Source organism: Anastrepha ludens, chromosome 2 (genome assembly GCF_028408465.1).
Source record: "Anastrepha ludens isolate Willacy chromosome 2, idAnaLude1.1, whole genome shotgun sequence".
NCBI lineage: Eukaryota > Metazoa > Arthropoda > Insecta > Diptera > Tephritidae > Anastrepha > Anastrepha ludens.
The window spans coordinates 110,852,890-110,875,958 of NC_071498.1; the positions used below are offsets into that span (position 1 = coordinate 110,852,890).

The window sequence follows — 23,069 nt, forward strand, 5'->3', positions numbered from 1 at the left end:
TAATCACAACAAAGAAATACGTACAATTGTGCTAACAATAATAGCAGCGTGACATATTGGAAATTTTTGGCTACTTATTTATTTTCTATCTAACTATTTTTATTATTTTATTATTAAAAATATAGTCTACACTACAAAAAAAAATATAGAAACTTAAGCTTCAAACAATGTATGTATAAAATTGAAGAAAGTTGAAAACTTTCACACAATATTTTTATGATCAAAAGTTTTAGAAAAAATAGTTATTGAGCTACAAAACTGCATACCCAGAATTTTGTGAAAAACTCCGACTAAAAGGTCAAAAAATTTTGATAAACAATTTTTTGATTTTTTTTAACTTTATACAAAGTATAAAACTTTTAGTTGTATATTATTACTAGATTTTTATAGCAAAATAGCAAAAAATTAAATGAAGAATAAATAGTTAAAACTTTTCAACATGTCGTGCTGCTATTACTGTAATCACAAGTGTATATTTAATACGTAAATTAGGGCAAACAAAAGGCACAAAAAATATCAATAACAATGAAACATAAACACACACATATGCCCGATTAAAAACACATACATATTATGGTATGTAAAATTGTATTGAAAATTCGGTGAATACGATAGGAATTAATGGGTTTGGCGATTCATTTCAATCCCGTAATTCGCTTGATCAATTAGTCAGCTCCAAACGACTCTATTTCGAACATCTCACATCACTCTTCAATTTAAAGGATTTTACACCTCTGGAAGAGTAGGCGTACGCTGGTATCGTGCAAAAAAATTTTCAGAACTCCAAAGAATGCTAACGAAGTTCCTGAGGGAGCACGGCTGTTTCCTTAAATACCTACACTGCCTTGGACTGTGCGACTCATCATTATGCCCAGTATGCTGGGAAAACGAAGACACGAAGACGCGAAACGCGTTTTGTTTGTCTGTTCCCGATTCGCGGTCAACAGACAGAATGTCAGCACTCTCAGAAGAACCGCTAAGGACAGAAAATTTAATTGTTCATTATAACAAACAGTAGGAAGAGCCAAGTGCATGCAACTTTCAAAGGACTGCATGTGACCAGTAATCTGTTCAAACCCGATGACTTACTGAACAGTAGTACTGAGGCGATTGGCACTTAGACGGGGTACAGGCTTTATTTACATTTAAACTGAGGATTTTGCAACTCACAGTGCCATTATTATCCGTGAATTTTTGATCAAGAACGGAAAGAATACTTCAAAGGATTTTCTAGTTTGATAGTTTCTGGTTTTGTATGTGTTAATGTAAATGTGTGTTACTGTAAATATTAATGCATTCCACAAGTCATTCGCCAAGAGAGCATCGGTGGCGTGACACATTGACCACATCGATTGACTCGTCAGTTCCCACCTATTCCTTTGTGTAGCAGCAGCGAGTAGACAGTAATTCATCTATTAACGCCAAGTTTATCTATTTGTGTAGCTTCGTTTTGCTCTGCCGCAAATAGCGTGAATTAATCACCGAGTACCCGCATTTAATTTTGTATTTATGTTTCAATAAGCAATTTGCAATTGTGTTGATTTATTTTTAATTGGTACTATTCGTATATATTAAAAGATTAAATTGAAAAATTGTCGATCTATGTACTTACAAATATTTCCGTTTATCTCAAATTGCATTGATGGAGACCCATTTATTTCACTGAGACATTAACACGCCCTAAAGTGAATATGTATCTTTGTACAGAAATCTCCATATTTTTGAACAAGAAAGTAAAGTCGAAACAAATTTGATCGCTTGCCAAGCTTACTATGTATACATACAGCCGTGGCCAAAATAATAGCAGTGACGTTTTGCCAAGTTTTGACTACGCATTATTATTATTTTTATAAAAATATAAATTTGTAACACTACAACTTTTTACATGACTTTTTAGCCCATTCAATATTCGCATTAATTATGGAACATTTTTTGATTTTTTTTGACTAAAAAATTTTTAATTTTCATGAAAATATGGTGATTATTAACTTTTGTGCAAAGTGAAAATATTTAAATTACATAGTTTTTGTAGGGCGAGCGGGTTTATGCGTAACTTCTATTGTAACTAATATGGGACTGATCCAGGAATCGATACCTACTTGAAATGAAAGTTGAAACTTCCTTTAAAAATTGAACTGATATACATATTCTCGTTTCTTTTTTTTCTATTTGGTTTTGTATTCTACCCTAATTTTTAATTTGTTTAACGCACCTTTTATCGTTAAATAGAATCGAGTAGAGAAGAGGATCAAAGTGCTCTTCAGCAGCGGAGAAGAGAAATTTAAGGAAGCAAAAAGATCCGTGTCGAAAATATCACACTTCTTTAGGGAGTCTTAATTTACTGGCATTACGATGCCAGGATCTGCGATCTGTTGTAGTAATAAAAGGGGTACTTGCGTCCAATGAAATTTGGAGCAAAAAAGATTGTATTCTCGGAACAAAATCATTGGCATATATACGAATATATACTCTAAGATCCGGCTATAAACGTAGAAGATATTACAAAAATGAAAAGGTCGTCCCTATGTTCGGCGAAAAAAAACACTTTTTTGGTAATCGCCAGGCTAAAGTAAGGCCCTAGTAACGCCCTAATGTACAGGGTGAACGATATGAAGTGTTACCAACTTCACACTGCTTTTATCTGTAAAACAGATCATGACCTCAACGTCAATATAGTTCTAATGACAGTTCAATATATTGTTTATAAGCCATCAAACGCATTTGCGTCTCAGTTTTGTTGAATTTTTTTTTCTGTGATGGAATTCAAGCGTAATAGTTTGATTGCGTTATATTTGGCTGGAAAATCACAACCAGCCATTGTTCGTGAGCTCAGTCACCTCAAAGTGAGTAAAATGTTTGTGTATCGCACTATAAAACGTTAGAATGATACTGGTAGCATTGTAAAACGCTTGCTTCTGATGAAAAAAGTTTCCCAATTGAGCAGTTCATAAACACTCAAAACGATCGTGTTTACTTGACCGAACGCTCATACGAGAATTTGAGCCTACATATGGCCACTCGAAGCAATTTCCCATCGCAAGTAATGGTTTGGGCCGCAGTGATCGCTCTCCAATCGTTTTTATCGAGCCTGGTGTCAAAGTGAATGCGACTTATTATCGGGAAAATGTTTTAGAAGCTGTTTAGAGCCGTGGACACGCAAACATTTCGGTCGTAGACCATGGACGTTCCAACAGGACTCGGCACCGTCTCATAAAGCTCGTGTGAACCAAGAATGGTTAAAAAATCATGTTCCACACTTCATTTCGTCCACACAATGGCTTTCGAGTTCGACAGACGCAAATTCGATGGACTATTCCATCTGGTCCATTTTGGAGAGCAAGGTGAGGACTAAAAAATATGCCAGTATGGATGCGCTGAAAAAAGCGATTATACGAGAATGGGCCAAAATACCTCAAGATCACATTCGTGCAGCATGCAACACATTTTTTGACCGTTTGAAGGCTTTAGTCAAGGCAAAAGGTGGTCATATCGAGCTAAAGTGAATATATGTTAAAATTGTAATCATTTTTGAACCATTTTGTATTTGAAATCAATAAAAACTAATTTCACACAAAAAATTTATGGTGTTTTGAATAGGTAACACTGCATATCGTTCACCCTGTAAATATGTACAGAGTATTATGCACCCCACTAAAATAGGAGTAAATTCAAATGTGGATATAAAAGTGACCCCTGCTTTTGGCAAATGTGTCACTAGTGTGTTTATCCTTTGATTACAACAATAAAATATATTATGGGAAAAGTAATTGCACAAAGACTAAAAAGCTGCATTTTCAAAAGTTTACTTGAAATATTTGGACATTTTGAATTTGGTAGTCAATTTAGTGCAAAATTATCAAGCAGATATAACTAATTTATTTTTATCGAAACGCCTAAACTGAACTTTTTTCGACAAAAGAATGAGAATCCGATTTTTAATTAATGAAGGGAAGTATCAGATTGAGATTGGTTCACCGTACGCGGTCAAAGAAAGTTTAGAATGTGCTTTCCGATACCAACATTTTACAGAGGAAAATTGATCGAATGTTCTCTGTTCTGATGAATCGAACTTCGAAGAAGGCTTGGTTTACATCATTTTAAGATATCGACAACCATAGCTTCTTACTCTAGTCCAATTTCGAGGAAATAACACAAATCTTACAAAATAATTTTATTAATGGCAGGGCGTCGACATCGAAAACTGATGAAAATATCAATCAAGTAAAAGAAAAATTGATCAATAACCGCATATTAACCAACAGAGAGTTGACATAGGACTTGAACATTGCTTATGGATCAGTTCAAGAACTTGTACTCAATGATGTGGGTTTGTGCGGTCCCAAAGGGCCTGAGTTTTATGCAAAACAAGAACCACGTTGATATCCCAAAAATGATTTCCAAGGCTGAATCCGCCCCAACATTTATCAAACTCCTCAACAACAAGCAATCCAGACATCAGGCGAGCGATAGGAGAGCTTCAACAGAACCAGAACGAAAATAGCCATGTCTTTTTCAGACAAAAAAGAAAGCGATGCTCACGGTTTTTATGGAGTGCAAGGATATTGTATACCACAAATTTTTGCCAGAAGGTCAAGTAGTTAAACAAGGAATATTATTTGGGAGTTATTAGACGGATACGCGAAGCAATCCGCCAAAAAGGAAAGGATTTGTGGGAAAACAAATCGTGAATTTTGCACCATGATAACGCACCGTCGCTCGGTGTCATCATTACACTGTGCGACAGTGAAAATATACTTTTATAGAGACCTAGCACAACTTGTAGGTATAGTAAAACTAAGAAACATGGTATAGGAGAAATTTCCAATACACCCCCAAAATCTCATTTTATGGCCATAAAACCGTTTTTCAGTAGGTTGATGTGAACAATCACTCCTAACTTCGCCAATTTCCATCCGATTTCGAATTTGTTTTTTTAGTTCGAAAGAACAAAAACAAGCCTTTTTGACAGTGTGTTGACAATTTTTCTGAAATGACAACTGACGAGACTGTAGACGGAAGTATTTGGAATTTTTTTATTTTTTCTCTATTTTTTCAACTTTGACATCATTTTTACGATATTATCCGATATTGAGGGTGTTTTTTAGTACACTACTGTTATAGTAAATTTAATTTTGCGTCGAATGAGCTATATTTGACTGTAATTGAATTAAAATTAATAGAGTTGTGTAAGTTTTAAGATTTTATTTTTCTTTTTTCTAATTTGGTATGTAGGTTTAACTTACGCTAAATGGGAATAAGGACGTGTTTTGATGCGTTATTATAGATACATAATATTTATTGGGGTATATATGTATACATAGGAGTACACTGTACTGCATACAACAGAACTGGTTAGAACTTACGAAAATATTTGACATATTATAGCACATTTTTTTTCAATAGAAATATGGAAAAGCTCACAAGTGTACCAAAGTTCACACTGTACATTGATTAACAAAAGAAGTTTGTTATTATAATTTAACCTTATTAAAACGTCAAAGTTTCATTGTTTGTTTCATTGAAATTCAAGAGACATAAATCAAAACGTTGCCAGATAAGTCGAATTTCTCAATATTCTCGGATGATGTGGCATCATCACCCTTATCATAAACCAGATGATTGTTATTTTTATAAAACGGACGCAAACGGTCATTATTATAAAGCTTTTCCATATTTCTATTGAAAAAAAATGTGCTATAATATGTCAAATATTTTCGTAAGTTCTAACCAGTTCTGTTGTATGCAGTACAGTGTACTCCTATGTATACATATATACCCCAATAAATATTATGTATCTATAATAACGCATCAAAACACGTCCTTATTCCCATTTAGCGTAAGTTATACCTATATACCAAATTAGAAAAAAAAAAAAAAAATCTTAAAACTCACGCAACTCTATTAATTTTAATTCAATTACAGTCAAATATAGCTCATTCGACGCAGAATTAAATTTACTATAACAGTAGTGTACTAAAAAACACCCTCAATATCGGATAATATCGTAAAAATGATGTCAAAGTTGAAAAAATAGAGAAAAAAATAAAAAAATTCCAAATACTTCCGTCTACAGTCTCGTCAGTTGTCATTTCAGAAAAATTGTCAACACACTGTCAAAAAGGCTTGTTTTTGTTCTTTCGAACTAAAAAAACAAATTCGAAATCGGATGGAAATTGGCGAAGTTAGGAGTGATTGTTCACATCAACCTACTGAAAAACGGTTTTATGGCCATAAAATGAGATTTTGGGGGTGTATTGGAAATTTCTCCTATACCATGTTTCTTAGTTTTACTATACCTACAAGTTGTGCTAGGTCTCCATAAAAGTATATTTAATTTTTTTTTTTTTTGTCACACCGTGTTATCTATGAATTTTTGACCAAGAACGAAACGAATAGCATCCAACAGATGTCGAATTCACCTGATGTTATGGGTTCCTATCATTTTTGATCGAGTCAAAAAACTAAAGGAAATTTATGGAAAAATCAAAGACGGCTCTGATAGCTATATCGAAAATAGACTTACAGAAATGTTTCGAGAGCCGGATCAAACGCCGACATAAATGCGTTGCAGTTGATGGCGAGTACTTTGAAGGCGATAATATTACTTTTACGGAATAAATTTGTATTTTGAGTTTTCTGAATATACTGCGGGAACTTTGTGACCAAGGTGGTATACGTATATATGTATGTACATTTGAATATGTAGGAGAGTGACTCAGAATAGTTTAAATTTGAATTCCCCGTATTCTTGTATGCCATCCAATGGAGTATGATGCATTTAATTCCCTTCTAATCGCAAAGCATTTTTATACAACAAAAAATTATTAAATAAATAGAAAGAAAATACACACATTCATACATGCCTGCATGTACACACACATACAAATAACAAAATAAATCAAAATTTTACGACATTTTCGCTTTGTTGTTCCTTTTCAGTTACGACTTCATTGTTCCTTCATTGGTGTGTTCTATTGTAGTTGTTGCCTTTACGAGTATGCGCATAATTCGTACGTGGTTTCGAGCGATGAGCGATGAATGAATCATGCGAATGCGCAAGCAGTCAACCAGGCAGGCGAGCGGGCTTGGCATCGGCGCTGTGGCCAGAGCAGGCACTCACTCATCCAGACCAATGTGTGCGACAACTTTGGCGTAATAAAGTTGTTCATACAACTCGCGTACAGCTCATGTGCTGCAATACCCTCAGATCCCAGCCCAGCAAATCCGACAAAATTGCCGTCTGTTGTTAGAGAGTTCATTCACGTCGCGGCCAACACGAACACCGGTTGCAAAACGCAACGTAGTTAGCCATTATTTTTGGTTTTTTTGTTTTTTTCTTTTTGTTTGTAATGCATAAAAATGTTTTTAGCAACATGCATACATACAGATGTTTGTACTCACTTACATATGTACTCTATGTAGATTTGCATGTTGGCCGTAAGTGAAGAAAAAGCGCGCCGAAATAACCTACGCGCAGCCATTGGCGATATCGAGGGAGTGGCAGGCATCAAGATGATTTAGGCTTATCGCAAATTAACATACATAATCTACAATATTTAGTAGCGAAGTATGCTGTGTATGTAATTACATTGCAAATGCTTTGGTATGTAAGCGTGATTCATTTTTAAAATGCACACTCCTCAAAAATCCAACGAGTAAGAAAACATTTTTTTTTTAATATTTCTTCTGATTTTTAACATGGATATTTGTGTTTTTAAAGTAAAGGAGCTTATTGTACATGGATAAGTTTATCAGTGACCTACAACGATAAGGTTACATATTATGTTACAACAACAATAACCAGCAGGCAACCCACGATGTACAAAATACAAAGGTGGCGCCCTTTACCTCGCACCACTATTCCGCCCTCACTGAATTTCACAAAATCTCTGTGTGTGTGACGTCACACTTGGGCATTTTATTCTTTTCTTGCCTTCTGTTCGCAACTGCACCAGTGTGTCATGAGGATTCTTGTATTATATCATACCGAAGCCATCATCAAAAAGAGCGCTACTTTTACTCTCTACCTAAAAATCATACTTTTCTAGACTCCCAGGGAGAAGTTTTTCCTCGAAGTATTCGGTTTTTTCGCTTGGTTTTCCAGCAGATATTGCCCAAGAGCTAAATTCTGCAGAATTCCTATCTGATCTCTCTCAAAGAGAAAAATATTCAAAATAGTAAACGAACAGAAACCCAGTAAAAACTTGACCGGGCAACTTGGTCAGCTGATTATTATTTGTGAAACAACACCAACACGCACACCACAAATAGAAGGAGGAGCTCGGTCAAACAACCAATAAAGGCTGTAAGCGCCAATTATATTAGGTTGTGGAAAAATAAATCCATTATTTTCTCGGTAGATGGTTGTAGTGATTGATATCCCGTAAAATATCAATCAAACATTTTACACTAAAAAAATTCTTTTGCTATTTTTTGTTTTTCTCCATTCAGTTATGAGTTACATGGTGTTAACAATGTAAGTTAACAAAGTGAAAATTCGCGACATCTAAAGGTTGGCCCAGAAAACTTGCTGTTTCGACAGGTTGGGTCCAGAGGGAGAGAGGTGTTAGATGGTGGATTTAGTGATGCTTGTAAAAAGGTGGTTAGTGTCGTGCGGGGTGCCTTCACATGCAGGCATGCAGGCAGGCATAATGTCGAAAATGTCGATAAAATCACAGAAATATTCGAAGTTGACCGGCATGTTCGTAGTCGTAGCATCGCCTAGGGGCGCAAAATAAAAAGTATGGATTTCTTTTTCTCCAAACTAATATATGCATGTAAAAATAAAGCTATTTTTCTGTAACTTCATTTGTTTTTTCTCTTCTTTTTCTTTTCGTGGGACACATTTTCAGTATCTACACATTATTTGGCCCGGTAATGTTGATAAGATAGCAACTTGATAATTCACCAAGGCAAGAAGCAAAATGTTATTAAGAATATTTTTTTTCCAAAAGTTTCGCTAATGATAAGCAGGCATATTTTTAAACATAACTTAGTTATGTACTTCGCTTTACATAGAGATTGTTTTTATGAGAATACAGGGTGAGTGATATGAAGTGTCACCTATTCAAAACATCATAACTTTTTTGTGTGAAATTAGTTTTTATTGATTTCAAAGACAAAATTGTTTAAAAATGATTACAATTTTAACATATATTCACTTTAGCTCGATATGACCACCTTTTGCCTTGACTAGAGCCTTCAAACGGTCAAAAAATGTGTTGCTTACTGCACGAATGTGATCTTGAGGTATTTTGATCCATTCCCGTATAATCGCTTTTTTCAGCGCATCCATACTGGCATATTTTTTAGTCCTCACCTTGCTCTTCAAAATGGACCAGATGGAATAGTCCATCGGATTTGCGTCTGACGAATTCGAAAGCCATTGTGTGGACGAAATGAAGTGTGGAACATGATTTTTTAACCATTCTTGGTTTACACGAGCTTTATGAGACGGTGACGAATCCTGTTGGAACGTCCATGGTCTACGACCGAAATGCTTGCTTGTCCACAGCTCTAAAGCAGCTTCTAAAACATTTTCCCGTTCATCAACGGTCACTGCGGCCCAAACCATTACTTGCGATGGGAAATTGCTTCGAGTGGCTATACGTAGGCTCAAATTCTCGCATGAGCGTTCGGTCAAGTAAACACGATCGTTTTGAGTGTTTATGAACTGCTAAATTGGAAAACAAAAGCTTTCTGGAAACGTTCAAGCTTACTACAAGCATAATATGGTATTCAAATATGGCGTATTCCAGCTTCGAACGCACCAGAGGTATATAACAGCCTTATAATATATGGATCACCAAAGCCCGAACTTAAATGTCGAGAAAAAGCAAGTACAGAATATGACTTTTCAATGGTGTCATTTAAATGTCCTTGAAAATAGAATCTATAGTCAAATACCACATCAATATCAATAAGTTCCCTTCGATTGGATTAACTAGAACCACCAATGTCATAGGAAGAGTATATAAGAGAACAAAATTTAGAATAAGAAACAAAAAAACACTTGCTTATATTTAAATCTAGCTTATTTCCTTTACACGCAACGACGTTATCTAATTCAGATGGAAGATTTATAGAGTCCGCAGTACTTGCAAGTACGAGTATATCTTAAATCACCAGCAAAGAAAAGAAAATTTGCGGAGAGAGATGGAGAAATAGAAGGTAACCTTCCCAAGTGCCGTGACGTCAGTAGAGAAAATAAACAACCAAAAAGAAGAGGAAGGTTAAGCGAAAGTGAGTGTAAAGCCAAGAATGTAGAATAAGTCCCGATTTACACACAGAGACTTCTGGAAGGGAAACACTAGAAATTGTCTTTTAATGTCTCATTCGCGGTCACACGGGCAAAATGGTTTTCGGCAACATTCGTTGATTTTGGCGTTTACTTCTTTAGCATTTTCTGGGTCGGAAATATTCTACAATTCCCAATTTTTATATATAAATTTTTATACTTGAAAAAAAAAAAATCAATTATTTAAAAGTATTGCATGTAGATATACATAACTTAAAATTAACTTTCCTATCTAGAAATTCAAAAAAAAAAATGTAGCTCCATAAGTTTTTTAAATCATACCTACACTACCAGCAGAAATCATGGTATATTTCCCAAACAGCGTTCTGCTGTTTGTCAATATGGATTTTTTCCATTTTATTGTCCCCAGTACGGGAGACAAAAACCCCTCTCTCTCTCCTGGTGTGTCCTTCTCAAATGGACAAAATGTTTCTCTGTGTAAATCGGAACTAAGGCGTGCACATATTCATCTGCACTTGTACACATTTGCACACAAAGATTTATTTATTTTGTGACATTTTTAATTGCCAAAACGCACGAAAACAAAGCAGCTGTAACGCCACCTTCCGTATTCTCTACATGCGTATTTGAGCCAGTACTAATTGTTCGAAACAGCTGTTTGTCACAAAAAGTGTTTAAATCTACAAAGCATGATAAATGCTATAATTTCCTGACTTTCTAGGCTTTTAGCTGCTACTTTAAGTACCGTAAGCCGTAGAGCCTGAAAAGTTCAATGTGGTGTAATAGCTTTTTTCAATAAGTGCCAGTAGAATACAGATGTATCAGAAATGAAGCCATTACTGCTGCCGTTTAACAGTAATTATTATCAGTAATTAAAGCTATCTACCAGTACACTTTGGTGAAATTCAAGCTTAGGTGTGTTTTAATACTCGTAAAAGTTCCCAAATTATGGTTTAAAATTATTGGGCAGTAATAAAGCGTTTTTCAGTAAGAGCGCTTCAACTTTTTTTTTTTGAATAAAACACAAACGGTTTGACTTTTTTAACTAATTTTTTTTTTTATTATCGAGTTTGAACATATACACTTAAGTATGAAATTCGATTTCTTTTGCATGACCACCGCGTGCACCTTTTACGAAGTCCAACCGTTGAACCCAATTTTCGACCACTCTTTTGCATAAATCGGCCGAAATTCCAGCAATTTCGCGTTCAATATTGGCTCTGAGCTCACAAATCGTCGCCGGCTTGTTACTGTAGACCAATGACTTCACATAACCCCAAAGAAAATAGTCTAGAGGCGTCAAATCACACGAGCGGCGGCCATTCGACCGGTCCATTTCTGGGTCTTCAATAATGCGCTCATCGAACCTACTCTTCAACAAATCAATTGTAGCGTGTGCTGTGTGGCTTGTGGCCCCGTACTGTTGAAACCACATGTCGTCTAAGTCCATACCATTCAATTGCGGCCAAAAATAATCGTTTATCATGTCGCGGTATCGATTTCCATTCACAGTAACGTGGCGATCGTTCTCGTCAACGAAAAAATATGGGCCAATTACGCCGCCGGCATGTAAACCGCACCAAACAGTGATTCTTTCGGGATGCAACGGTGCCTCATGAATCAAGTGTGGATTGCTTTCTGCCCAGTAACGCATATTTTGCTTGTTGACAAAGCCATTGAGCCAAAAGTGAGCTTCATCACTGAAGATGATTTTTTGGAACAGAACGATATTTTCATAAAAACAACAGAACGATTATTTTCATAAAAAATTTGCACGATTTGCAATCGTTGCTCAAGTGTGTAGCGTTCCATGATGAAATATATACTAATGAAGTTTACAAATGACAAGCGAAAAATAAAAAATATTGCGTCGTTCGCCCTCCCTATCGAAAAAAAGTTGAAGCGCACCTATTGAAAAACGCTATATTTGCGCGGTCGCCGTAGCCGAAAGGCTTGGTGCGTGACTACCATTCGCAATTCAGAGAGAACGTAGGTTTTAATCTCGGTGAAACATCAGAATGAAGAAAAAGTTTTTCCTAAAAGCAAGCAAAACGGCAGGCAATGGCAAACCTCCGAGTGTATTTCTGCCATGAAAAGTTCCTCATAAAAAATATTTGCCGTTCGGAGTCGGCTTGAAACTGTAGGTCCCTCCATTTGTGGAACAACATCAAGACGCGGCAAATAAGAGGAGGAGATCGGCCAAACACCCAGAAATGGTGGACTAGTATTTCTAGTTATATAAAATAGTGCCATCTGGTTAAGCTTATTCTTTGTGACGGGCCCTGCAAGCATTCATTTCATGGAATATTTCATATTACCATTAACCAATAATGCAATCAACCAAAATAAAAAATATATATAACAAATATATATATGTATAAATGTATATATCTATACCACTTTGTTATTTTTATTAGTTTAAAGATAAGAACTCGTTTTTGACTCTGCTATGTTTTATCAATTCATTGACGTTTAAATATAAAAACACTTACTTAGCAGTATAAGATAACATACAAAATATAAAGATTTTTGTGTTATCTAGTGTTAAAGTTGTATTGCCAAGTATAGAAGCAAATCGTTGGCCTCCAAACATGTCTATAAAGTCAATAGAAATATTTCACAGTCATAATTACTATATGTGTTGGGTAATGCTAACAAATATTATAAACAACACTGAAATCATCGACATGTTCGATAATTTTATTGCATAAAGGCAACATTTAACAGTAAGTTTATTATTTCTTGGCAGTCCGCAGTGTCTTCTTCACCACTGCAGATGATAAATGAAAGTTCCGTTGCCTTAACATATGCATATCCACATATTTGCATACACACATACATATATATGTACGTATCTGCAAACAAATATGACAAGCATTATGTGACATCTGACCGAGTTCACCAATAAACGGAAACTTGTTTGTGGAACACCGTTGTCATTTGAACGTAGGAGGTTGGCTAAAATGGCGACAATTTGACGAATAGATTGACACATTTGGGTCAGCAATTGAAATGCGAAATGCCTATACATACTCGTACATGTGTATATATATGCATATGTACATATATGAACTAATTCTTGGCATTCATCTACCAAATATTGGCAACCAAATACATAAGTGAGCCAAAGTAATCTTCGTATCAAATTTCCACGAAATCGATTTTCGAAATAAACAAAAAATTCTACGATTAAATTCACAGCTGTGCAGGCGGTTGTACGATACCCACCCTACGCAAATAACACCACACAAGAATCTGAAAAAATTCAAAACAATAGCAAAGTCATAGGAAAAGTACGCTACGCAGCAATACATAGCATCTGGAAGATTTTAAGCATTAGCGAAGTGGAGGCATTCAACTTTCTACACACAAAAACACAATTAAATTACTATATACACTCACCTCCTAGTGATCCAACGTCCATATTGTACTGCGGTAGAGTGTGCCAAATGAAGTTTAGTTAGTTGTTGTAGGGTGAAGGTGCACAGCAACAAAGAAGCAGCAGGAATACTGCAATCATGCAGAAGTTTGTTGTTCTTATCGCGCGTAATACCGCTCAGTATACGCCGGACCACGTTAAAGTAGTCCACTACCCGCTTGAATTGAAATGGCTAGTTGGCAGGCTGCTAACTACTGCACGGTTTCGCTTGTGAACACAATAACTGTATTTTGTGGTTTGGTGTGACTTTACAGCAATGAATCACCAACTCATAAGTTTATCCACTAAACCAACAATCGTTGATATTTTTTGTTGATTTTGACCTTATTAACCGTTTTCTGTTTCTTTAATTTGTCGCTTTGTTCACTTCACTTCATTTTTTATTAGCGGTTGGTTCGTAATTTTACGCTTACAACAAGAAACCATGAAAGGAAGTAAAACTTTCAAAAGGGAATCATTACAATGTAATCCACTAAAGCACCATCAGTAGACGTCTGTACAGACACACTCAAATAAGGAAAAACAAAAATAATTAATTCACATCACGGCACCCGGGACGCAAAGAACAATGAGGAAAGCAACAAAAGCGATGTTAAAACGCGAAGAAATTACCAAACTCACGGACTGATTATTCTACGTAACGCGCAACAGTGGCAAAAAAATACTCGTACCTATGTACACTCGTACCGGATTCAAAACCACCGTATTAGCTAATTCTACCAATGATCCCGTCCAACGCCAACTTCGCGTACATTTTTCATTGAATTTATCAATTTCAAATACGTTTAAAAATTTGCACTGCAATGCATTGAAGCAACAATACACTTTCTTATATTCTCAAAATAAAAAATAAAAACATATTTGCTCCAGTAGAAATGCACTTCTTCCCCAATTTCGTTTTGTTATTGATTTTCAAACTATTCACACCTTTTTTCACACTTCTTATTAGCATTCAAATGGAAGCCGCAACACTTTCTCACTGATCTTTTCCTTATATGTGCACCCCAGATTTAATACATATTTCTTTTGTTTTCAGCGTTTTTTAGAAATATATTTAATATTCCTCAAGTTCGCAACAAAAATGCATTAAGTTAATTCTTCCGCTACCAACATAACTTGATGTTCGATGCTTTTGCTCGTTTGTCACCAACGCTGGAACTAAAGTTGGAAGTTGCTAAAGTTGCCAACTGGAAGCACAGGGATGATTTTTCTAATTGGAAATAGACTATCGATTGTGAAATGATTAATTGCTTTCCTTTTTGAAAATGACTTATTTTAAATTAGTTCTGCAAGCTTTATTTGAATACTTATTTATAATATACAAATTGGAAAACTTATTTTCAAATTAAAATAATTTCAAGAAGTGAATGCGTCCACAGAAATGTGTGCATATTTCGAATGTAAGCTTTAGAGTAAGAGGCAGATGTATTGTGATGTGTCCAAAATTATTCAGAAAATATTTTATAGATATATGTAAAGCAAATATATATATATATATATATATATATGTGAAGTACATATATATCTTTTGTTCAAAATCTTTTTTTTTTTTTGTTTTTAATGCAATCATTCTTATTTACTTTAATTTAATACACTCCGCAAACCACATTTCAGCTATCGCCCGCTAGAGAGCGCAAAGTACGTTTCCATTTACGACTTTTTGTTTGGTCTCCCTTTTCTTCCACATTCGTAAATATTGCGACCTGAGAACGTTTGCGATAGGCACATGCAGTTAAATTTCCATCGTTGTGCATTTATTATACGAACGAAAACACAACCGGCTTTCAACAAATAATGTTGCATTTTCGTCGCTTCGTCCATAAAGGATCTCCTTTTGCTAGTCTTTTCCCGGATAAATTGTTTAACAAAAGGCGTAAACTTCCCGCACATCTTTATGTTGCCGACACCCAATTGGTTGAACAAATAAACAATAGTATCGAGCCTTTTATGCAACAAACAAAATGTGACACCGCCATTGAAATGAATCCTGGCATTGGCTTATTTACACGTAAATTACTGAATCGCGAAGATCGAATACGTAAAATTGTACTGATCGAGTTTATGGACCATTTTCTTCCGGGACTGCAAGATTTACATACTTTGTATCCAGAACGTGTCAAAGTGAAGCAAGGCGACATTGTGAGTCTATGGAAGTTATCATTTCAAGACAGAATGGACAACGGCACACGTGTTGCAGATATGCTATGTGACTTGAAAAAAAGCGAATATAATGATGGTAAATGTTGTATTAGCTTGGTTACAAAATAGTATACAATTTCGCTAAATAATATATTTCAGAGCCAATCGCAATGTTGTTTGGTGCTGTGGGCTGCTACAACTTCTTCAAGCATCTTATAAATTCCATCGTCTTTCAAAATGGTTTATTTAGTTGGGGGCGCTTGGAAATGTATCTGGCTATACCACCACCCCTTTATATAGTAAGACTATGTCAGATGTAGCCTCAGCATTAGTTAAAAATTATTTTCCAGCATCTTACTTGCAGCAATGAAATTGGTTACATGTTTTATAGATCAACGTCAATTCTTTTTCAAATGATGTTCGAGTATCGTTTCATTACGCAATTGCCTCGTGAACACTTTTTACCCAGACAAGGTGAAAATACTGTGGTAAAAGGCAGCAAGCTGCAAAAGGTAAAAGTGAGTAATAAAAATGAAAACCAAGTTAAATAACTTATTTAATTGCAGGTGGAATCAATCAATCCAGAAAATTTGTACTTGGTAAGAATAGTGCCACGACGAAACTTTTTGGATCTTTGCCCGATAGCTGATTTACAAGCGCTTTGGTATTTTGTCAAACAGAATTGTGTTAGTCGGCGCAATCGCATAATACCTAATTTGGAGTAAGTTGGCTTACATTTCGATTTGTGTAAGATTTAAAAGATAAATACCCTAATTTTTTACAGAAAATTGGTACCCGGTTGTGGACCACGACTAATTATTAATAGCGTGGCATCTGAAAGCTTACAACCACTCTATGCTGATGAAAATGTCTCAACACTGCCCCAATACTCAAAACGCTGCACAACAATGAGCAACCGTAATTTTTATCCTCGCATGAATATTTACACACAATTTGGCGATTTGTCCCCTAGTCAAATGCTTACATTATTTACACAATTTCGCCACTGGCCTGAATATAGTGATAGTTCATTCCTTGCGTCACTTGAAAGCACTTTATTGAAGATGGAAGCAACAGCCGACGAGAGTGTCACTGGCATAACTGAAGAAGATGACGTGCCAAGTGAAATTACAGATGAAGAAGTAACTTTGGAAGACATTAAAAAAACTGAAAGTAGCGAAGTTAAACTACCAAAAAAGAAACGCAAATCCCAAACAAGCAAATAGCAATTTTGAGAACTTAAAGATTGTACATGTATGTATATTTTACATAATTTATGTACAGTGTAAATATATTCTAAAACAAATCTTAAATTAAGCGAGAAAAAGTGTCCTTGTAAATGCACATACAAATTAGAATTCAGAGGCTGTTTGTTTAAGTTAATTGTGGGGAAAATGCTTGGAAGGCCACAAATTCGGGTTGTCATTTACAATTCTAGGCTCGATACGCTTTGGTAACATTCCTTTTTCATTTAGCGCTCGGCGTACAAATGCCTTCTATCGAACGTTTACAGCCACGCGCACATAAATCAACTTTGCTAAGATCGTATAGCGGTGCATCATCATCGTCTACTAAACCTACTCGCGACTTAACAGATGCCGACAATTTTATGCAGTCCAACATTAATGTTTTCGGATCCACGCCAAGCACATATGACAATTGCGCATTCTGACATGGCGCGGCATGTCCAATCTCATAGCAGACGTTGTTAATCTTCACTTGCCCATCGATTTTACACGCATTTTGTATGCATTGGGGTAAAGTTGCATTGGGTGCCAATACAAGCATCTGCTCGTTTTCGCAAGGGCCACGTCGGAAAGCAGGATGGCAGGCATCTGATTCAGGATAATATAATGACGCTAAGAAAAGTAGGTATGTTGATGAAAATTCATTTTCCGTACATTTATATATTAAATTTACCTGGCGCACAATCGCAAATCCAGTCATCTGCGTGATCTGGATAAAGTAGCTCATTCTGTTTGCAGCGTGATGGTGAGTAGAGCGGAATGCGGCCCTTTTGGGTGGGGAAATCAACAGTTTAGTATAAAATTATTTGAATGTGCATGTATGTGTATGTAATAAGTAGTTTTCCAAGTATTTTAAATTGATTCTTGTTAGTTAAAGGTGAAGATCATTAAGCTAATCACATTCTTATCAGTCGAAAGTTGGTTTCAACTTAGTTTTATGTATTTTGAACATGAAAAAGGAAATATGAGACGTTTTCTGATACTTGATTTAAAGTGAATTTAACTCACATTTCACTATCTTTTACAAATCAAATATTGTAATTTCTTATTTTAGGAAATATCGGTTATTAAGTTAATTCTCCCTGTGATTGGGAGACACCATCAAAAGCACCAAAATTTGTAATAGAAATTGTAATCAGCGCAATGGAAATGAAATGGAGAACAAGCCTGTAGAGCTTTACTTTTTAAACATAAAGGTTAGGTTAGGTTAGCCTGGTTGGCATTAAGCCACGCATAGACCTTTTGGTCCCTAGCGTTACCAAATGGAGACTGACCTCTATGAATACTGAAAGTAGACATCATGTAGGATGTCAACGCTTTTGGCGAAGCTAAGTGGAGCTGGGAGTTTTAAACATAAAAATGTGGAATATAACAACTTATGTATGTATGTACGTACATATGTACAAATGCATTAATATTTCTTTCGAAATTCGGCATAATTCTAGTATCCTAAATTTTGATTTAACATTTTTTATAAATTTATTGCCTGCGCAACTCCAAAAAATGTATTGATTTGACTCGTGAAAAATAAAAAAACTCAGATTGAATTCTTAACTAGTAGATGAGTGAGGAGGTAAAGAATTTTTATTTACACATACACACACACGCAAATCAAATTCCCAACTCACCGCCAAATTAGACTTCTCTTTATCAACTGGAAAACGTTCTGGATACAAGACTTGTGCATAAGTCACTTGAAATACTGCAACAGCGAAATAAATAAAAGCAAATATATCTCGTTTCATTTTTTTTCTTTGTTTTGTGTTTTTTTATTAACGAAAGTTTGGTGTAGCCTTAAAGCAGCAGTAGGAGTACTAAAGATGAAAATAAATCAACAAAACTGCCAGCGCGTTCACGATTTTATAGTCTAGACGGCACAACGCTCGTTGATAAACAAAGCAAAGTTCGGCAAAAACCAGCATCCAAATCAGACAATACACCCAAATCAACTGAGAATTTAGCTGCAAGCTTAAAAAGATCCCCGCATTTAGAATTAAGTTGAGAGCCGGAGAAAAGCAAGAAGATTATAGGAGATGCTACAACTTGCTGAGGTAGAGAGAATTAGAATGGGTGGAAAGCAAAACTTGCACATCAACAAGATCAGATCAGTATTGAATTTGAGCTTATCTACATACACACAAACATCCAATTATGTTGATATTTGGCGGTATGTTTTTTCGGCATTTTATTTTACAATTTTTAAGAACTTATAATCGAGGCGTACTAAAGTTTTGGTCTGCCCTTAAAATCTATAATCCATAAATTGTTAAGCATATTTTCTCTCCTTCCACTGATATCATAGTGATTTTCGCTTACTAGGCTTGCGCATTCAGTGACGCATTTAACTCGGCACTAACGGCAATGGCTCAAGCGTGTTGAAGATTTTTTGAGAGAGAACGGGAATTCACACAGCAAATAAAAGAACCGGTTGGCAAAATCTGCTTGATTAATGAAACTACTTTTTTCAAAAATTTTGATCATATTTATATTTTAATTTTTTTTAATTAACGAAAAATAGCTTGAAGTAAACGAGCAGTTAAACATTTTAAGACTTTAAAAATAATTGCAAAACAATGTAAAGTAATTGGTCAGTTTATATTTCTAGTAGTTGCATATATGTATCTCACTCACATATTTTATTTCGATTTTTCTTTTAATTCCTTGCTTTTAGTTTCCTTTACGTGAATTGGTTTTCCTGTAAAAAAGAGTGAAAATAATTTGAAATTACCAAAATATAATACGAGAACCTTTTGAAAATTGTATTTAAAATTAGTTGTTATGGATTCTATTGTAGCAGCACTTTGCTCCCAAAACACTAACCAACCAACTCTTACAACAACAACAGGTGACTTTTTGCCTGCGTAGTTTGTTGCTTGTCTTTGTAGTGCTAGACAAGGGCTGGAGGCTTTCGAATGTGCCTGTCAGTACCTTAATTAACGGTTGATATTTTAAATCCACCATCTACACGTTCAGTGCTGGCCCCACTTTCTCCTTCAGCTGGTAAATAGGGATAACTCCATTTTTGTGTTAGAATTGTCATCAATGCATAAGTCGGTTTTCATTCTTAGCGAAGGCGGCGGGAATTTTGGGGAAATGCAGGTCAAATACACCGTATTCTGTTACTCGTTCTCTGTTTTATCCAACCTCAGTTTAATGATTTATCTCTTGTTATGACAGATATTTTAACACGTTCGCGGAGGTGAATGCTATAGCATTCATTTTTATAATGATGCAAAATGACGTGGATGCTACAGCATTCAAACTTTAAAGCCAAGTTTTGTTCATTTAATTTAATGTAACTTTAAGTTTTTGTAATTAATATACATTTCAAAGTAATGACCACTTGATTCATTAAGTACTTTCATTTAACAGTTAAAATACGATGTTCTGACTATTATTATATATGTATAATCAGATTTAGGATTTTAAAACTATTTTCAAAAATAATTACCTGTCTATTTTTGCAGCTCCCTGAAATTTTTAGTGTCCGCGAACGTGTTAAAATCGGCTCGTTATTAATATAAAATGTGAAATTCGCATGCAGCTCTTAAATGACGGCTCGAACTCCAGCTATTCATAAATTCACTCACCTAATGCTGCCAACGCTCGTGTGATCTCTTGAATATATGCCTTCTGTTGTTCCTGTCGGTATTTTAACACTTCCATCGCTTCAATTATATCCTTATGATGCATATTCACGCTCAAGGCTTCAATATTTTTTTTCGTTGATTGCCTAAATTTTTTTTTAAGCTTTATTTGTTTAAAAACCCCGCTCTTCAGCATTTTGTCCGTACATACAAACCTGTTTGTTTCAAAAATAATTGCTGTGCTTGCAACAACAAATACTATAAATTCACCCAAAACTTCGGCGCCCAATTCGGTGGCTACTGCCTCGTTGAGTGGCGCCACCTTAACGTGTCGGCCCATATTTAAAAGCAACAGCTTTAGTTTAACGTCTAGCCAGTGATAACCTTACAGCAAGGGGAGAGAACATGAGTAAAGTTTAATTGGCAAAGATTTTCCACAATTCTGTTTCCGTACTTACACTGAGCAGCAGGCATACACATATAATTTCTAAAGGTTTTGCTTTGTTTTGCTTCCATGCGTATGAATTTGCTAACATGACTTGACAGTTGTTGTATTCCCAACAAAGACAACTTCAAGATTGGCAGGGTTATATGTAACATTTTGGTTGAAAATAATTTAGTGTGAAATATCGCTTAGAAATATGAAAATATTGAAATTTTCATATGACAAAATATTGAAAAGCATAATTGATGGAGAAACTCGCGGTGGTTAAACAAACATTTGGCAAATTTAAAAACCCACTTGAATACCAAAAGTTCTTATTATTTAAATTATTTTGCACTATAGCGTGAAAATTAAACGAGTTTTTGCACAAAACTCTTATCTGTTGCGTGCGCTCTTTGGTTAACTTGTCGACGTTCGATCGGCATGCCTATAATAGAATGAAAGAGCGGTTCAAACCTCGATTGGAAGTGAGCCAGGATGTCTCGTCTCTCTCACCAAGTTTTTTCAGAGCTTCAATAATTTGTTCAATGTAAAAATATTGCTCATGTAGCCGATGTTGTAAAACTCGCATTGCTTCGTGCAAATCTTTTACGCGATTCGTTATTAAGCGCTCTTCTTCTTCTTCCTTCTTCGCTTGCCTAAAAGATATGTAATTTCACTTGATAAATACCCCTCTTTTTAATTATGCGCCTACCCACCGCTTCGATTCCATAAGCACTACTTCGGAACAGCATATAAAAACAACCACTTCCGCCCATATGGCCGATCCTAAAATAATTGCTTCTTCCTCTGCTAGTGGCTTATTGGTTTTCGAAGTTTCCTTACTTAACAGCATCAGCAGAGAATGTTCACACCAGCGGTAACCTAACGAAATTGTCAATATATTGAGTAGCTTGCAGATTTTAAATGCTGAACTTCTCACCATAAGCCGGTGGTTTGCATATGTAATTGCGAAAAAAATCGTTGTGTTGTGCGATATTTACGAACAGTCTTTTAACAGGTTGAGTAAATTCCTTAAAAACAATTATCGCCATACGAAATATTCGTAATGTTACCAAAGCCATGGTAGTTAACACAGAAAGAGAAGAACTTTTTTTTGAATAAAAATAGGTTTTTTGTTTTGTATATAAACCAATGATGTGTGCATGCGTACATACATATGTCAACGTTCACTGGTAGAAAATAATAAAAACAAATTTGAACAGAGAACGTACGTTCATAGAACTTACTTTTGGCGTATTTTTTACGTTCCTTGCTTACGTTCTGTGGTATAAATTAGAATTTAATATTATGGTATGTTTTTGTATAACACTAGAATTACTACAGTTTCCCTCAACATACTAGCTAAGTCTCACACCCCTCACAGACGTTTATCAGAAAATTGCCAGTAGCGCCACCTATTGTATATATTTCTGCGCAAATTAAAAATTTTACTGCTTTATGGTGCAATTACTCACGTATGCGTCCCGGTAAGGCTTATAATCGCCACAATCGCCCGACTTAAACTTTATCCGTACAGAATGTTTCCTAGACGTAACCCATAAATGCGTGCAACTGCAGCAAGTGCATTTATTCCGTAGAACTGTGTCAGCGCTTTGATCTTTTTTCGTTCATCGAAAATAAATAAAGTGAATTCAGAAAAATATCAAACTTTTCCTTATAAAATTGAAAATAAATAGAGAGTATTGTGCATTTATTTATTATAAGAATTTTATTTCCAATATAAGAAAATTGTTACTTACAAAAATACCAGCAAAGGAAAAGATTCTGATCAGCAACTATAGTTCTCTCTCTTGCACACTACGCCTATTCTCCCCTTGATACAACTATTGGTTATCAATATTTTCTGTGTATGTCCATATACTCCGTTGTAAACATTCGCTCGCTCGCAGATGAGTCAAAGATGTTAGAATACAAAATTACGCCTTCCTAAGGGCCTCGACGACAGTACATA

General features: G+C 35.4%; 5 protein-coding genes across 14 annotated transcripts in view; 1 reads left to right on the forward strand and 4 right to left on the reverse strand.

The window, feature by feature from the left end:
- LOC128855093 (E3 ubiquitin-protein ligase SH3RF1) overlaps positions 1 to 14,852 on the reverse strand; it is a 95,095-nt gene extending 80,243 nt beyond the window's left edge. The window contains exons 1-2 of one of the 8 annotated variants that reach the window (XM_054089713.1): positions 14,625 to 14,852; positions 13,661 to 14,105 (exon numbers count right to left, since the gene is read on the reverse strand). In XM_054089713.1, coding sequence (XP_053945688.1) covers positions 13,661 to 13,682 — 22 coding nt within the window. In that variant the 5' untranslated portion in view covers positions 13,683 to 14,105; positions 14,625 to 14,852. Of the gene's footprint in view, positions 1 to 13,660 lie in introns of all 8 variants that reach the window. The other 7 variants (XM_054089712.1, XM_054089710.1, XM_054089709.1 and 4 more) reach the window with 7 other exon arrangements.
- Positions 14,853 to 15,377: 525 nt separating this feature from the next.
- LOC128855094 (dimethyladenosine transferase 2, mitochondrial) lies at positions 15,378 to 17,143 on the forward strand. Its single transcript, XM_054089715.1, has 5 exons — positions 15,378 to 15,933; positions 15,996 to 16,135; positions 16,187 to 16,348; positions 16,403 to 16,557; positions 16,621 to 17,143. The coding sequence occupies exons 1-5, from the start codon at positions 15,492 to 15,494 to the stop codon at positions 17,060 to 17,062; spliced, it is 1,341 nt and encodes a 446-aa protein (XP_053945690.1). The 5' UTR covers positions 15,378 to 15,491; the 3' UTR covers positions 17,063 to 17,143.
- LOC128855096 (uncharacterized) lies at positions 17,076 to 19,035 on the reverse strand. The gene is made up of 3 exons (XM_054089716.1): positions 18,712 to 19,035; positions 17,757 to 17,850; positions 17,076 to 17,695 (listed from the first exon to the last, which is right to left on the reverse strand). The coding sequence occupies exons 1-3, from the start codon at positions 18,826 to 18,828 to the stop codon at positions 17,304 to 17,306; spliced, it is 603 nt and encodes a 200-aa protein (XP_053945691.1). The 5' UTR covers positions 18,829 to 19,035; the 3' UTR covers positions 17,076 to 17,303.
- Positions 19,036 to 19,607: 572 nt separating this feature from the next.
- LOC128859002 (putative OPA3-like protein CG13603) lies at positions 19,608 to 21,347 on the reverse strand. 3 transcript variants are annotated; one of them, XM_054095658.1, is made up of 4 exons: positions 21,129 to 21,344; positions 20,886 to 21,054; positions 20,674 to 20,816; positions 19,608 to 19,778 (listed from the first exon to the last, which is right to left on the reverse strand). In XM_054095658.1, exons 1-4 carry the CDS (start codon positions 21,268 to 21,270, stop codon positions 19,720 to 19,722), a joined length of 513 nt encoding a protein of 170 aa, XP_053951633.1. In that variant the 5' UTR covers positions 21,271 to 21,344; the 3' UTR covers positions 19,608 to 19,719. The 3 variants fall into 3 exon arrangements, with proteins under 3 accessions (XP_053951633.1, XP_053951647.1, XP_053951641.1); XM_054095672.1 differs by having other exon boundaries at positions 21,125 to 21,208; XM_054095666.1 differs by lacking the exon at positions 19,608 to 19,778 and adding an exon at positions 19,836 to 20,213 and having other exon boundaries at positions 21,129 to 21,347.
- A 118-nt stretch (positions 21,348 to 21,465) lies between these two features.
- On the reverse strand, positions 21,466 to 22,179 carry LOC128871790 (optic atrophy 3 protein homolog). Its single transcript, XM_054113864.1, has 4 exons — positions 22,038 to 22,179; positions 21,814 to 21,979; positions 21,611 to 21,753; positions 21,466 to 21,542 (listed from the first exon to the last, which is right to left on the reverse strand). The coding sequence occupies exons 1-4, from the start codon at positions 22,177 to 22,179 to the stop codon at positions 21,466 to 21,468; spliced, it is 528 nt and encodes a 175-aa protein (XP_053969839.1).
- Between the last annotated feature and the right edge of the window lie 890 nt (positions 22,180 to 23,069).